Source organism: Gadus morhua, chromosome 22, assembly GCF_902167405.1.
Source record: "Gadus morhua chromosome 22, gadMor3.0, whole genome shotgun sequence".
In the NCBI taxonomy this organism is placed as follows: Eukaryota; Metazoa; Chordata; class Actinopteri; order Gadiformes; family Gadidae; genus Gadus; species Gadus morhua.
Window position 1 is genome coordinate 7010544 of NC_044069.1, and position 16500 is coordinate 7027043.

General features: G+C 46.9%; 1 protein-coding gene, 1 non-coding gene and 1 pseudogene across 3 annotated transcripts; 1 reads left to right on the forward strand and 2 right to left on the reverse strand.

The window, feature by feature from the left end:
* Nucleotides 1-333: 333 nt before the first annotated feature.
* LOC115536411 (uncharacterized) lies at nt 334-452 on the forward strand (annotated as a pseudogene).
* A 219-nt stretch (nt 453-671) lies between these two features.
* On the reverse strand, nt 672-16329 carry ints8 (integrator complex subunit 8). Of its 2 annotated transcripts, none has more exons than XM_030347847.1 (28): nt 16197-16329; nt 15155-15293; nt 14399-14573; nt 13813-13953; nt 13185-13256; nt 12981-13032; nt 12599-12784; nt 12168-12275; nt 11634-11786; nt 11235-11335; nt 10762-10903; nt 10288-10358; nt 9592-9767; nt 7229-7359; nt 6819-6929; nt 6151-6355; nt 5316-5437; nt 4495-4679; nt 3974-4007; nt 3807-3866; nt 3485-3546; nt 3055-3173; nt 2422-2525; nt 1912-1962; nt 1641-1714; nt 1486-1550; nt 1169-1212; nt 672-858 (listed from the first exon to the last, which is right to left on the reverse strand). In XM_030347847.1, the coding sequence occupies exons 2-28, from the start codon at nt 15285-15287 to the stop codon at nt 742-744; spliced, it is 2994 nt and encodes a 997-aa protein (XP_030203707.1). In that variant the 5' UTR covers nt 15288-15293; nt 16197-16329; the 3' UTR covers nt 672-741. The 2 variants fall into 2 exon arrangements, with proteins under 2 accessions (XP_030203707.1, XP_030203706.1); XM_030347846.1 differs by having other exon boundaries at nt 16291-16328.
* On the reverse strand, nt 13465-13590 carry LOC115536410 (small nucleolar RNA SNORA65). The gene has a single exon (XR_003974694.1). It is a non-coding gene; the product is annotated as a small nucleolar RNA SNORA65 (small nucleolar RNA).
* Nucleotides 16330-16500: the final 171 nt, after the last annotated feature.

A 16500-nucleotide genomic window follows, 5' to 3' on the forward strand; every position in this document is an offset into this window, starting at 1 on the left:
GTGATTATGTAAGACAATGTTGTTTATTTGTCTTAATCAGAGAATACTAGAACTTTGTTAATTTGTAATAATTATTATATATATAGTCCATACTGAATAGCGTCATGTTGTGACAAAATTAATATAATTCAGATTTGTATTATATGGACACAAAAAATCATGTGAACCGTCTAAACTAGAAGGACGTCTGTGAATTGTGCATGTTCGATAAATTACACTATAAACGTATTTATATTGTGTGTGCTTAATAAACCTCTGGTTGTTGGCACTGTGTTCCCAGTCCACGTCCCCAGCCTGCCACCCACTCCCACCAGGTGTCTCTCGTTAGGTCCTAATTACAGCCATACCACGCTGAACATGCCCGCTATCGTCTGATCTCGGAATCTAAGCAGTGTCGGGCCTGGTTAGTACTTGGATGGGAGACCGCCTGGGAATACCTGGTGCTGTAAGGGACAACAGATGGAAAATAGCCTTCTGGCTAACTCTGGTGCATTTACAGGAATGTTAATTAATGTATTAATGTAAATATAAATAAAATAGATTACGCAGATTCAGTATGTACAACTCTTAAGTGTAAATGTGTTTTTGTCATTGAAAAATATTTTCGATGACAAAAATATGACAAATAAAGCACACAGAAAATCGGAAAAAAGAATCGGAACGATCTTTTATGCATTTAAAAAAGGTTTATTTTTCTATGACAAAACTTGTTGGTTTGTGAGTCGAGTGTTCAAGTGGCGGTTAGAAGTAGAGTTTAGCCATGGCTTGTAGGAACCGCTTCTTTCGTTTCTGCGCTGCTAACTGCAACACTTCCTCTGGGTTACTGGTATTGAGCTCTGCCTGGCCAATTGCTTTAATCTGGAGAGAGAGAGGGGGAGAGGGAGAGAGACAGAGACAGAGACAGAGACAGAGAGAGAGAGAGAGAGAGACAGAAGTTTGAGGGGGGATGAGCAAGAGTGAGAATGAGAGTGTGAAGGTGAGAGAAAAGAGGGCGAGGCTCATGTTATTGTGGTCTCTCATTGCCCTACAGTCTACAATATGTCACCATTCTAACAGATTTCGCAGGAGTTTGGGACACTACTGTGCCTGCTTCAATGGCCAACACTAGAATTGAATGTCCTTTTTATTTACTAGTTTAATGCAGGTTTAAGTTGTGCGTGTCACTTACTGCTATCTGTCTCTTCTCACTCTCCCCTCGTTTGTGATGAATGTCTGAAGGGGAGTTAAAGGGGAACAGCTCTACATTCATGATATCGTTATGACTTTGTAATATTTCCTGCTAACCGGAATCTTGGTCGACACATCGCCATCATGTTTATCATAAATCACATGTTCAGGGTTTGCACCTCCAGCAATGTGCCTTCCAAATAAATGTCACACAAAAACTTGCAATCAAAGCAAGCTTTGCTTTTGCGGATTAGTGTCACCGGATGCACGTTCGCACACACACACACACACACACTATTCTCCTTGGTAGAAGGATACGTGTGAGGTACTCCAGGATGGTGACGTCCCAGATGTAGTCGTAGAAGGAGTCCATGGCATCGTGACTGGAAGCAGCAAACAGACGTCAGTTGGACATTGATACGGGTATTGGGTGCGATTGGTATTCTAGGGATGATCGGTACATCAGGACGTACCCGTTCTGCTCCTGAAGAGCTTTGAATGCCGTCATGTAGTCCGTTTCTCTGAGGAACTGGCAGAGAACCGCGACCTACATACACAAAAGAGAAATAAATAACTATTCATTTAGTGTTCAGGACATAAGCAGTACAAAAACATAACAATGCTTACAATTATTTAACTATTCAAAATAATTGCCACAGTATTGACACGGTATGGATCGATAACTTGATTTGACCTTTCCTCCCTTTGGAGGAACCCCCTTGGGATTGTGGGTAATGCTCTCACCTGGGTATGACAGTTCATCATGGAGCAGCACTTGATCATCCTCTTCAGCACCTGCAAAAGAAGGCGTAAGGATTTCAACCAGCAACCTTTAAAAATGCTCTTGAACTTTTGAACCTCTCGAGTCGGCTGGTGCAGAATGTGCGCTTCCTGAATGACGCAGCCAACAAGATCATATCATCTATTTTGTTTTGCGCATCTCAGTCGTACATTTCATTAATCTAACGATGTAGGCGCCTATGAGGACACAACCTTAACTTTACACTATTCAGTCCCTGGAAGGAGGGATCCCTCTTCTGTATTCCTTCTCCAGAGGCTTCCTTGACCTTATAAGGGCCAAGGGCCAGGGGAAGTGACATCACACGGGCCTGTGAAGTCCTTTGAGACTGGACCTGTGATGGAGGGGCTACACAGGTCTCCATCCCCTTGACGACCACCCACCAGATAGTTGGGGCTAGGAGTGGATACGGGGGTGTGGTAGGAGGGTTGGGGGGGGGCTTGGGGGGGGTTTACCTGGTCGTTGTAGACCTCGGGGGGTACGGGCCTGGTGAAGAAGTCCGAACACACGACCCCCGCCTGCAGGTAGAAGTGCAGAGCGGCCGAGTACTGACTGGTCACTGGACAGAGGAAGAGGAGGAAGAGGAGGGAGAGAGGAGAGTCACAAAGCAGCCATCTTGGACAGGAAGCACCTACAACAGACTTCGTAGAAGGGATCCACAGAGCAGCAAATAAAATTGGTTTTAAAAAAGAAGAGGAGGGGGTTTGAATTACAAATACTAATACTGCTTATTATGTAGAAGGACATCATTTATATGGGCACTTTTATCCCAAGAGACTTGGTCAGATGCATGACACTGGCGGACGAGAAGGGGTGAGGACATCTTACTCAAGGATGAGTTAGACCGTGGGGATCGAACCAAGAACCTTGGGGATCGAACCAACAACCTTTTGGCTCGAGTCTAACACACCCTAACGACGACATTATCCCACTGCCTTGTCATAACATGGATACCCTCAGGACGACCATTGGACAGCAAGCCTTTACAGTACAGCAGGGACACATCCAGAAATCAATAGGAACACGAGCAGACGCAGTGACCCTGCCCGGCCAACAGGGGGCAGCAGCAGGGGGGAGGAGCTCCGTACCGAAGTAGATGTCCGCCTGGGTGATGAGCCAGGACTGGTTGTTGGGGTTGAGGGTGAGGGCGTAGGAGACCAGCTCCTTCACCGTCACCGCCACCGCCTCCACGTCCACCGCCTGCATGCTGGACGCCGGACGGAGGGAGGGGTGGAGCACAACGTGAGGGGGATGGGTGGAGTCCGTTGTTGTGATGGTTACAACAACAACAACAACAACAACAACGATGGGATAATAAGTGCAGAATAATACGATAATAAATGTGTCAGATTTTTATTCCTCATCAGTTGATACAAACTAAAAAGTGGCATCCGAACCAGTTGGTGTTGATTAAAGTGGTATCGGTATACATCGCTACATACAACACCAAACCACTAGATACGACCAGACCAAATAACAGCAGTAACACTGGGAGCACTGGGAGTATGGAGTACATACTTGAGTATGGAGGAGGGCCAGATAGTGAGGTGTTCTGCTGTGACTTCATTCACAATGTCATCCTTGAAACGAGAGGAAAGACAAACGTTTCTTTACTGACAGAATCTGGGTTAAATACAAAAGAACAGGGAACACGTCAAATAATTATTCACAGGATATTATCATCGTAACAATTTTCAGTTTGCTAGTGTGACTTCTGCAGCGCAAGTATCACTTCTGCGTCGGTCACCTTCGTTACCTTGGCAACCAACGTCAACACTAGGAGGCGAGGGGGAGAGAGAGTGAGAGAGAGAGAGACACAGAGAAGGGAGTCGAGACTCACCCGCACGATGCTATGGAGCTTGACGAACAGGGAGATGAGTGCAGTCAGAACCAGCGGCTCCTGTCAGAGTTCAGGAGAACGCCGTTAGGTTTGATATACATACCCGTCAAAAGCCTTGCAGTAACCGTTAAGACCCACATGTTATTCACGATGTATTCTTGACTCACCCTCAGCTTCTTGACAAAAGTGATGAACTTGCTCCTAAAAAGAGGTTGGAAGAACGGAGAAAATTGATTTAGGATGGCAGTTGCTACGGCGATGCTTCTTGAAAGCCGTCATGAAACATGCCAGCATGTATAACAATCGTCATACAATATTTTTTACGTGTGAATAATGTATTCTTTTGATATTGAATATAGTAGTCTGTACCATTTTGTCCCCGTCGCTACAATAATATTGTTTTTTAGAAAATTCATCGGTGTAAAAATCGGATGTTTCCAGGATGTGAACTCTTTGACTCTGTACCGAACTCCGAACCCGGGAGAAGCCATTTCAGAGACAAAAATCTCCCACTCTTCCGACTTTGACATCAAATCTCACAATTTGACAACTTATGCTTTTTTGTGTATTTTAACATCACGCACATAACAACCAAATATCAACACAAAAACAAAACTCCATCCATTCTTATCTTATCTCCCAGTAAAACCCAACAGCTATCCACTCCGGTGAGAAGCAAACCACGGACCGCTGCATGATGCCCATGCTGGACTCGCGGTGCTTGATGAGGCCCATGCGGCCGTCGTTGTTCCTCTTGTGCTGCGTGGACATGCTGCAGATCTGCACCACCACCTCCCACAGCTCCTTGGCCGTGCGCCGGCTCTCTTTAGGCCCCGGGAGCTCCTTGCAGGTGGAGGCCAGCAGCTGACCCAGCTGTCAGGAGGTGGGGGGAGGGGGGAGCAGAGTGTGATTGGGGGGTATTTAGAACATGTTGGTTGCAGCATTACCCAGGGTGCCTTGCTGCTGATTGTAACCGACCCTTACATTTCGTTTAACGATAACGAATTTATGGTTTATTTTCTTTTCCATTTTCTGCAATGCGATTTAGCTTCTATGAAGATAATTTACGTCATATCCTTTCAATAATAAAATAATAATTGTTTAAAAATAAAATGAAAGAATTGCTAAGAGATAATAGCAAACATTTCAATTAAAAAGGTGTAAAAAGAAATGCCTGGCTTGAACCATCTTGCAAACATCCTACCTCCCCTGCATAATACAAGGGCCACATCAGCACCATAACATCAGTCAGTGTACCTTCTGCTACTGCTGTGAAAAGTGCTAGAGGGAGGGAGGAGGGAGGGAAGGAAGGAGGAACCAGGCAGCCTGGTTCCTCCTTCCTTCCCTCCCTCCTCCCTCCCTCCCTCTAGTAATTGGCAGGAGAGATCCTACATTACTAGTACTATTACGGCTAAAACAGAGTCCGGAGAAGCCGGGCTAACAGTGAGAGGGAGGGAGGGAGGGAGGTGGAGGGAGAGGGAGGGGGGTGGAGGGAGAGGGAGGGCTCACCTTGATGTAGGGGTTGCTCTGGACCAGGGGGGGGGGCACCTGAAGGGTCAGGTAGTCGTTCTCCCGCCAGTTCAGCATGAAGGCCACGCACTCCTCCCCCACCACCTGCCTCAGGGGGAGGTCTGAGGGGGGGGGGGGGGGGGGGGGGGACAGAGGGTCAAAGGTCACGGCTGGATGAACGGATACCGCCTACAGACTTCAACGCAACGCTCTGCATTTATAGATGGTTGATAAGTGCCATGTTAAAAGGGAAACATATTTTCCCACCAGGTTTTTTGTTGATTAGCCGTCACAAGCCAGGTCAAAATCGACCCTCTAGTGACATCACAGATGATCTATCAATGTGTGATTTATAGATCAGCCTAGCAGTTGCGACGGCACACTGGACAGGCTGGTAGGCCGAGCACATAGTAATCATTTACAATTGTATATTCATATTTTGTCAATGATTGAAACATTGAAACATTGATTTATTGTATCTCTTCCTTCTAACAAATGTACTAATTTAAAAGCTTATGAATGACTTAAGACAGAACGTTCTTTCAAGTGTTACCAACAACAAAGCATCGAACAAAATTCAATGCTTTTGACGGCATCCAAAATGACCCGTCTGTTGACTCACCGCGTCTGTTGACTCACCGTGGAGCCTCATCTCCAGGTAGCCCCGCCCCCTCTCCAGGTAACCCCGCCCCCTCTCCATGTAGCCCCGCCCCCTCTCCATGTAGCCCCGCCCCCTCTCCAGGTAGCCCCCCCCTCTCCATGTAGCCCCGCCCCCTCTCCATGTAGCCCCGCCCCCTCTCCAGGTAGCCCCCCCCCCCCTTGTACCATGACTCACCGTGGATCCTCATCTCCAGGTACCCGCGGACCCGGCTCACCAGGTCGGAGGAGGGCCGGTCTCGGCAGCCGTCGGCGGCCAGCGTCTCGTGGGCGCGCACCTCCAGCAGCAGCATCTCGTTCAGCATCACCTGCCGCAGCCGCGGGGAGAACTCCGTCACCAGCTCCAGGCACGCCGAGAACAGCTGCCGGGCGTGGCCGAAGTCCTGCACAGAGGGGGGGCGGGCGCAATGCATCATGGCATATTAGAGCGCAGGACGGCAGCGGTTGTTTACATTTTAGTTTCGCTTTTGTTATTTAACTTAATTTTGTAGGACAATTATAAAATTCATTATCAGATAGTTTGGATACAACTACTTCATTAATAGCCCGTAGGAGAAATTTGTTCAGAGATTATTATATTATTAGAGATAATAGTAATAATAATATAGTTATTCAGGAGAAGGTAGAGGTAATGATATATTGTTAAATGAAGCTTAAAAGGAGTATGTGGAGATGGGCATGAATGTAAACCCATGGATATGATCCCAAACCCTTTGGTTCTGGGTTCATCCTGTCATCACCCTAACCCCTATCCATCTAGAACCAAAGCATTGCAGGTACAACATTGTAAATAGGACATCGAGCCGGAACGTGAGGGCGAATAGAGTCAGCGTTCAGACAACACACCTTTATGGTGATGCAGTGGAGACCCTTGGCCATCAGTATGTACACCAGGTCTTTAGTCAGGGGGTCTTTGATGCCCAGGATCACGTTGATGTAGTCCGGGGGGACCTCCCACTGTGACAGACACACACACACACACACACACACACACACACACACACACACACACACACACACACACACACACACACACACACACACACACACACACACACACACACACACACACACACACTTTAAGTGCATCAGTAAAGCTATCAGTGTATTTAAATACCAGGTAGGACAGCAGTGTGCAGCCTTTTCCCTGGACCCAAACAGCCGTAGCACAACCGCTGCTTCCACCCCTGCTACGGGCATCAGCGAGTTCCTCCGCCCACAGGGAGGGGCGAGTACTGCGGCGGGTGACCTCTGACCTTGCTGTTGATCCTCCAGAAGTGCCTCTGGGCCATGCCGTGGACCTCGATCAGGATCTGACGCACCCTGCGTGGCTCCAGGGACAGGATGAGCTGCTGCTCCAGCTGCCCGATGCTCACACTGGCCGAGGCTGAGGGGGGAGGGACAGAGGGGGAGAGCGGGGGGGAGACAGACGACAGACAGTGAGTGAGGGAGGGAGTGAGAGTGTGGGTGAGAGGGTGAGAAAGTGAGCGGTTGCGTGAGTGAGAGAGTGCGTGAGAGGGTGAGTGGTTGAGAGTGCGAGTGTGAGAGAGAGTGCATGAGAGGGTGAGTGGTTGTGAGTGCGAGGGTGTGTAAGTGGGTGAGTGGTTGTGAGTGTGAGTGAGAGGGTATGGAGAGGGTGAGTGGGTTTGAGTGTGAGAGAGTGCGTCGGCGTGAGCATATGAGAGAAAGTGAGGGGGAAAGAGAGTGTGTTAGACAGAGTGAGAGTGTGTGAGGGAGGGTGTCTAAGACACAATGGCCCTCATTTATCAAACGAACGTAGAAATTAGCGCAAATCTGAACGCATGATTCATCTTACGATAGGACCCACGTGAGATTTACGAAACCTTCGTATCACACCAATCCCAGCGTACGAAGGATCTTGGTGTTGATAAATACGGCGGCTGAGATCGATCGTAATTAACGTAACACGCCCATATAAAAGCACGTCTTCAGAAGTCTCGCCCCTAACTTTTACGACATGGAGAAACGTCCAACGGTAAAATAGAGGAATTTTTCCGAGACCCAAATGGAGACTCTCGGGTCACTGGTGGATGCGAACCGTCTGGTTTTATTTGGTAGCCTATAGCTGGCATTAAAGGCCAGCAAAAGAATGCTATATGGAAGGAAATAACTGTTGCAGTGAATAGTGTTTCCAATGTTCGTCGGGCTACGGAAGAGGTTTGTTAATTCAATTAATTAAATAATAAATTAAATGTACAACTTCTGTTATCCAGCTTAAAACATTTCACATATATGCTATTGTTTGCATTCCGTTAAAGTTATTTAATTCCGAATAAGGTGAAGAAAAAATGGTCCGACATGAAGCTCAGCACCAAAAAACGTGTTGCGGCTGTGAAGCCGGCCAAGCAAGAAACGGGGGGAGGCATATGCAGTGCGACTGCAGCGTAACTCACCGAGGTGACTCTGACCATGTAGTGCGCCCTGATGTAGACGATGCCCAACGTTGCTATTTTGGAAAATAAAATAATCGTGCGTGCCCCCAGGCCATCGGGCTACCATGTTCAGGATTGACATTCTGGTATCGCAAATAATCGGAACATTAACTGAATGGTAGCTTTTGCGGTTGATGTACGCGTAATCATTAATAGATGGTTCATACGCACATGGGTAGGTACAATCAACCGCACCAATCACATTTGGAAACCTAGCAATAGCATAAAAATCCCGTTTGATTCCAGTTTGCTGATCGTTATTATATGGGAATTTAATATAACGTTCGGAGAGGGACATTATAGCTGCCAAAACTGCTGGCATGGTTCGGCAAATACTTGGCTGGGAAATAGCAGACCTGTCCCCGATCTCCCGCTGCAAGATCCCGGTGGCCAAAAATCCCAAGCTAGAGCAAACCTGCACAGGTATTGCGTTTTATCGCCTGGTTTCTCGCCTTAACTGTGGCTCCAAAGCATTGCATAGCTCCATCAGGAGATGCCTTGGGAGACGAAAACGACTCAAGAGCCATTCATCGCCCTCCTTAAAAAAATCGGCGCGGTCTCGAAAAACTCTCTCGTCTGTGCGTTGAGGTCCTTAACAGAGCCAGATCTGCCATCGCTGAGACACGACCACCTATTTGGCAAAGCTCCTGTTAATATAGACAGCTGAATAAACATTTCACCTGTCACATTCTAATTATTTTCATAGCAATACTGTTTTTAATTAGGCCTGACTTGATTGTAATTGTTTGAACGGCTGGGCTAATTCCAATTTATTTAGTAATTAATGCAGATGTTGAACATGGGCTACTTGTGCTGCACTATTCATCATTGAAATACCCGTATGTTGCGCCAAAAAAACTTGCGTACACGAGCTCAGACCTGACGTGAGATTTCATCGCAGCCTGCGCTCACGTTCAACGTTGAAATGAGCGTACGTCCATTTTACGCACGTTTTCTGTCGTACGCTCGTTTGATAAATGGAGGGCCAGTGAGTGTCTGAGTGAGTGTAGCAAAGAGAGTGAGTGAGTTTAGCAAAGAGTGAGAGTGTGTGAGTGAGTGCAAGACAGGGTGGGAATGTGTGAGTGATTGTGGGTATGACATAGTGAGAGTGTGTGAGTGAGTGCAAAACAAGGTGGGAAATGCCCCCCCCCCCCCCCCCCAGGTACCTGGGATGTCGTAGAAGGAGGGCAGGGGCTTGGCACTGAGGTTGATGGTGGCCGACCTCTTCCTCATCTGCTCCACCAGCACCTTGCGCTCCTCCTCCCGCAGCAGCTCCATGAACAGCTTGTGGGAGGACACCACGAACACCAGAGGCAGCTCCTCCAGGCTCTCACACAGGGTCCTGGAGCGGGGGGGGGGGGGGGGGGGACACAGGGCTTCAGCGTGCGTTTCCTCATCGCCTTTTACATTTAGTATTTAGCATTAACATGGCTGTCCTGGGCTGGGTTTTGTGCTGCGACGGCCATGATTCGTATATGGGATTAAGAATTGTTTTTCATCAAGACAGGGAATACAGAGAAAGGTTGTGATGGAAGACGGGGAATACAGAGACTACAGGGACAGGTCCTAATGGAAAACAGGGAATACAGAGACAGGGCGGGAAGGAAGACAGGGAATACAGAGAAAGTCCATTAAGGAAAACACTGGGGAATACAGAGACAGTAAATTGAGGAAGACGGGGAATAGAGAGACGATTCATTAAGGTAAACAGGGAACACCAGGAAAGTCCATAATGGAAGACGCTACAGAGACAGGTTGTTGAGGAGCAGGTAGGGGTTCGGCGTCCTGGCCACTACACCAGACTAAGGGTTAGGGTGTTCTGCGGACGTGGTTGAAAACGTGTCAGATGTATCCTCTCTCACTTCATGAAGTTGGCCATGTTCTGCCGAGACGTCTCGGAGGGCCGGTCCTTCTCCAGGGACCGCGTGCACACCTGCAAGGTGAGGATATTGAATGGTTTGAATGTGCACTGCATTCGAAGCCAAGTTGAGGTTGAAAACAAAGAAATAATTAAATCCATATTTCCACGAAAAGGATTTGATAGAAATGGAACTATAGTTTGTTAAAAATCGGACTTAATAATTATATAATAAGTAAAATAACAATGATAACAGTTAAAGCTGCACTATGTCACTTTTCCACTGCAGCTTTTTACTCCAATAATTAATCTGCAGCATAACGTTAAAAAAAGAAAAGAAAAGAAAGATCCACGATTCAAAGAAACGGACGAGGCTGTTCACTGTTACCCCAGCATCTCAGGCCCCTAGAGGCTGCTAACGGGAAGACGAACATAGTGCCTCTTTAAAACGCAGTGCCATGGGGCTGGCGGCCCTTACCTCCAGGATGAAGTCCACCAGCCGCTTGCTGGGCTTCAGCAGCAGCTGGTGGAAGCGCACGCTAAGCCCCTCCCCTTGCAGCGCGTCCCGCACCGCGTTACAAACGCACAGCTGTTGGCACACGTCGTCCAGACCCCGCTCCCTGGAAGCACAACAGGCAACCGAAACGGTGAGGAGCTGTTTGGCAGTGGTGGCGTCGATCAGAACATGGCGCGTGAAAGTTAAGAAGTTAGTCTGGTTAATGCTCATTTATGTAATTTTTCTGGGATATTCCTGACGAGTGAAGTCCAGTTGATCAATACGGTTTCTGGGTTGTGATTATCAGTTACATGTTGACTGTTGACTACAAAATATTAAAAAATCTAATTTTAAGGATTCCTCCCAATTCATTTTGCACAGAAGAGTAGGTATTTTGTGGTTTTGTGTTTGCGTATTTCCGAATATGTGGTTTTATTGAGTAGAGGTGGTCTCACCCTTGCTGGGCTTTGTGGAGGTACTCTCGGAGGACAGACTGTCTGAGGTGGTTCGGTAAACTGTGGCTGGTGTTGTCCTGGATGAAGGCCTCCACCAGAGCCTGTGGAGACATGGAGAAACACAGGAGCACTTAGTATTGTGCTGCGTAACGTGGGCCGTATCTCCAGCTTTTAGGTTTGAAACAGCATTATCCATTAATATCAATGATGCCCCAGTGAATATGTACTCATTATGTTGTTGCATACTGCGAACTTCATACTTTTTGGATACTTTGGTAATCGCAAATGCACTATCTATGTACGCGTCTACAGCCATCCTCCAGGCCCCCACATGTGGTCCCGACACCCGAACTTGAGAATCGCTGCCATGGTGATATCAGAGCAGCATCTTGTTCCCACCTGGTGGTTGTGGGTCCTGATGAGGCTGTTGATCTGGCCGTAGGGCGTTGCCGTGGCGTCGGCGGGGCCCAGGGTTCCGGTTAGCGCCCGGCAGGCATTCCAGTAGCCGGCCAATCGCTTCTCATCCAGGTGGACATGGAGGGAGGAGCCAAGCTAAACCACACCCACAATAAACAAGAGCACCTCTCAGACCAATGGTGTTTAACATGGGAACAATTAATACATTCTGAACACAGAGATAGTAGAGTATTCCATTTAAGGCAACTCAAGCAGAAACAGTTTCCAATATCTTTCAACAGCTGAAGTTTTGAAGATCAATCCTTTGAAATAGTATTTTTTTCATGCGTGTTAAACTTAATTATTCAACAAAACATACCACCATAGCATTGCCTAACATACTGCAGAATAACCATAATAAATTATTCTGTTTCTTTAAACAAATGTTTTCCTAATACACTTTTGGAGCCATTTGAACAACAACACAAAACAGGAAGATAAAATGCCAATATGTTTCTAAGGATTCTGGTCTCCTACCTTCTGTAGGAGGTCCCGGGTCAGTCTGAAGTGCTCCATGGCCTTCCCGTAGGCCCCCTGGTCAGTGCAGCCCTGCTGGAAGTAGATCCCGCCCAGGTCGTAGCGGACCTGGATCACACACAAACAGGTTAGCATCGCTGTATAGTCGCTGCCAGTACAAGGGACGTTGATTACAAATGTTGTTATCGTAGCAAATAACCAACTGAAATTTTTTGTTACTTCTACAAAAAAAGAAATTGATATCATTTTTATAAGGAGAAGTAATTGAAGGAGCCACCAAATACTCTTCCAAAGTACAGTCAAGATTTACTAAGCGACTAAAAGTGCCCAGATGTAAACTCTTTTATCACTTTAAAGCAGCACTATCAGACGAAACACGCTCGCCGCTGTCATGGCCACCACAGGCCCCGCCCACCACAGGCCCCGCCCACCTGGCAGTGCAGCTCGTGGGCGCTGATGCGGAGCCCCGCGGTCGACGCCTCCGTCTCCCCGTTGGCGGTGCCGGCGGCGTCGGCGCCCAGCAGGTCCAGCGTGCGCACGTTGTGCACGTAGAAGTCCTTGTGGAGCCGCAGGGCGCCCTCCAGCACGCTGATGGAGTCCGCCGACTGCTCCTTCAGCTGCCACGGCAACCACAAACAAAACAACAACAATACATCATTCGACGGCTAAGTCCTTTGAACCAGTGTGTGTGTGTGTGTGTGTGTGTGTGTGTGTGTGTGTGTGTGTGTGTGTGTGTGTGTGTGTGTGTGTGTGTGTGTGTGTGTGTGTGTGTGTGTGTGTGTGGGTTGTCAATCGTTCCTTTGGTTTACGCACCACAATCAGGATGTTTTCTGTCATCTCTTTCTCCTGCTGGATAATATTCAACCTGGGGAAGAAAACGGCAACAGAAATGTACTACGTTATCATATGTGCATTTTCCATACGTTTGTCTGCCAACAGAAGGTGATGCAGACCATGTCATCACACAACACTTTCTACTGTAAACCGTGTACGTGGTACAGAACCGGTGAAACCTACATGTTCATCTGGTGGGGTCCGGGTTTGGTCTGCTTCTCTGGGAAGCTGCTCAGCACGATGGTTCTGATGGCCCTTCACAAAACAAACAAACACTTATACAATGTATATACAAACTTTCTATATGCTTTTCTTGAGCAGCAGAAACGTAAAGCACACAAAACCAACTAGCACTTTTTTAGTAGAAAAGTAGAAAATAATGTATTGGCATCATCATTGAGGGATATAAAGTTATTGAAAGAAACATGTTCTACAGGTGTTTAAAAACATGTACCAGTTGCAAACATGTACCAGGCCTTTCGGCACAGGGGTGCCCACTGTACTGGGTAGCCCTGCTTCCTAAGAGCTGGGCCAATCTCAGCCTCCACTGGACTATACACAGTCACCAACAGACAGGCAGAGTGGCGGGAGGCTAGCGATGCAGTGCTTTTTATGCCAAATCAGTCGACAGGTCATGTGGTGTGATTCCATCAGAACGTATGGCAGATGTCAATCAAATCTAAAACTTCCCTTTAGTGTAAAAACTCTAACAGTATTTTGAGACCTGTACACACGCTTATTTTAAGTGCAAATTGAAAATGTGCATAAAAACAGGTGGGTCGTTTTTAGGCAGCGGTTGTGTGGGACCCACCAGCGGTTGTAGATGAGCACGGCCATGGCGGTGGTGGGTGGCAGGGTGGAGAGGTCCAGGTCGACGTGCTTCACCCCCGGGGGGACCTTGCTGACGCACAGCAGCTCATTCAGCAGCATGTTGAGCACCGGGATGCTCAGGCTGACGGGGTGGAAGGGACACAAGCACAGAATATGAAAACTAACGGTGGTGATATCAGCTGTCCATTTTGAGTGACTTTCATGAAACCCGAAGGACAAAACACAAAGGTATATACGGCCGTTAAAGTGAAGCATTGTTCTCCATAGGCCTGGATGCGTCCCAGAGTCTTGAGTCTTTAGTTGTAATTGGATTACATATTTGATTTCTTGTTGGATTTTAGATTTTGTTCAGGTATATACACATGCATACATTTTTGGGATACCATTTTTGAGTAAAATGAATAAAAAAATAAAAATCACACTCGCATACTCTCTCCCCAACACTCTTTCCCCTTCACACACTCTCGCCCTCACACACACTCTCACCCTCACACACACCCTCTTCCCATCACACACACTCTCGCCCTCACACACCCTCTCCCCCTCTCCCCCTCAGGAGCCCCCACCCTTTCTCCAGCAGGTCCAGGTCCCATCTCATGTGGGCGGCTATCTTGAGCGCCAGCAGCTTGAGGGTGCGGTTCCTGCGGTTGTCCACCGGGGGCTGGACCTGGTTCTGCTCGTTCAGCGACGGCTTGGACGCCTGCTCCAGGAACTGGACGATCAGCTGGGCCGCGGTGGGGTCTGCGGAGGAACACGTATTCAACAACAACATCTAACAAGCATGGAATAGTGAACACCAGTAACAACCGTGCACACTGCCCCGTCTCGGCAAAGACCGAGTATGGAGGAACGAAAATCTAGTTAATTTTATTATTATAGTGCATTAAAATGCATAATGCACACGTCTTCATAAGGAAACGAACCTCTTGAGCTCTCTCTTGAAATGTATGATCAACCTTTAGTCAAAATATAGTTAACCGGTATTAACAGATCTACATTCATAGCTTGATTTGACCAAATTAAGGGCAGGAAAGTGTAGCATATTGGGTGTTCAACTACCAAAGGCCAAGAGGTTACTGGGTTCGATGTCCTTTTGTCTTAAACCTACCGGTACCCAAGACGCCCTAACCTCTAAACATTCCTCAATAACAAGAATTGGCATTCAATGTTGACCCTTTGAAAAAGAGCATCTTCTAATCTAAATGACTCAGCAGTACATAGTAACTACGATGTAGTAAGTAGGCACTAGCATAAAGGTAACAAGCCCCACATCAAACATAACGCTCCCTATTAGAGACGAAAAGGTTCATAGCGGCACTGACCCGGGCTGGCCTTGTGGAGGTGCGTCTCCAGCAGGCTTCCGTCCAGCAGGAACTCGAACCAGGAGGTCTGGACCGGGGAACTGGGGCGGCCTCCGGGGGCAGCGCTGACCCGCTCCGCTGCCTCCGCGCTCATCTTGCCCTGGGAATGAGCAGAACATGGTGGAATGGTTGACAAGGTATTTTTTCCAAATTTTGACAAACTATGATTATTTTGTAGTATATAATAAGGGCTATGATGACCATAATAATACAAGGTGATAAACGTGCAATAAGGTATAATATTGATTGAAACTAATTTTGTTTAAGTCAGAATATTGATAGACATTCAATCATTACAGAAAGCTAGTCTCCAACACTGGGACTCCCACTGTGAATATCCATGGCACATGTCACGTGTCTGTACTATTCCCAGTTCAAGAGGTGCCGTTACACAGCTAAACCTCCTACCTCTGATCTCAAAAGATGGAACCCTGTTAGGGCATTTTCGAAACGGATGAATGGGATGAGATTAATGTTTTGTACTTGAAATATAATCTACGGTGGAAACTGTAAAGTATCCAAAGGGAGATGCAAGATTGCAAGGTGTGGGTATATGTGTGATTTATAAACTCCTTGGAAGCCAAGGAAAGTTATGGAAATGATTAGAGCCCTCCTTGTTGTGAATGGAGCAATGAACATGGAACTCTCTGAGAGACACTTACTAATGAAACTACAAGTGCTATTAGTTTGTTGCATGGGCATTTTAGTTGATTCAAAGCAGCAGGGTTGCATTTTAGCAAAGTCGGTTCGTCGTGAGATGATCTGACAGCAAACAAGTACTCATGTAACTCGGCTTATAGATGCCATTGAAGATACACAACGGAATATCTCTGAAGATGATACCAATACTACACAGTAGAAAGATATATGCAACTATCGTTAATTAATGTTTTGGAAGCACTCAATATCACCAGCATCCTTTCTTTCATTGGATAATGCGGCTGGTTTACGTAAATGTGTGTTATTGAATAGTGTTTCCACGGAGACATATCGCGTATCTTACCTCAATGATTGGATAATTAATCTGCTAAAAATATGTACGAAATTTACACACACATTCTTGATAAAATTGAATCGCTTGACTGTTGTTTTCTCACATATTTCCTTTTCTTCATATCCACGGACTTTCCGCTTCCGCTGTGTCACCAGGCGAATCCATGCTGCGCTGCATTTGCGCATATTTATAGTTTTTCGTGAGCGCATAATACATAAACTAAACTTGTGCATTTACTATGTAATATTTTATTGGGAACAAGTTAATCACATTTAATTCACTGCACATCACCCCTTCACAATAGTTTATTTTG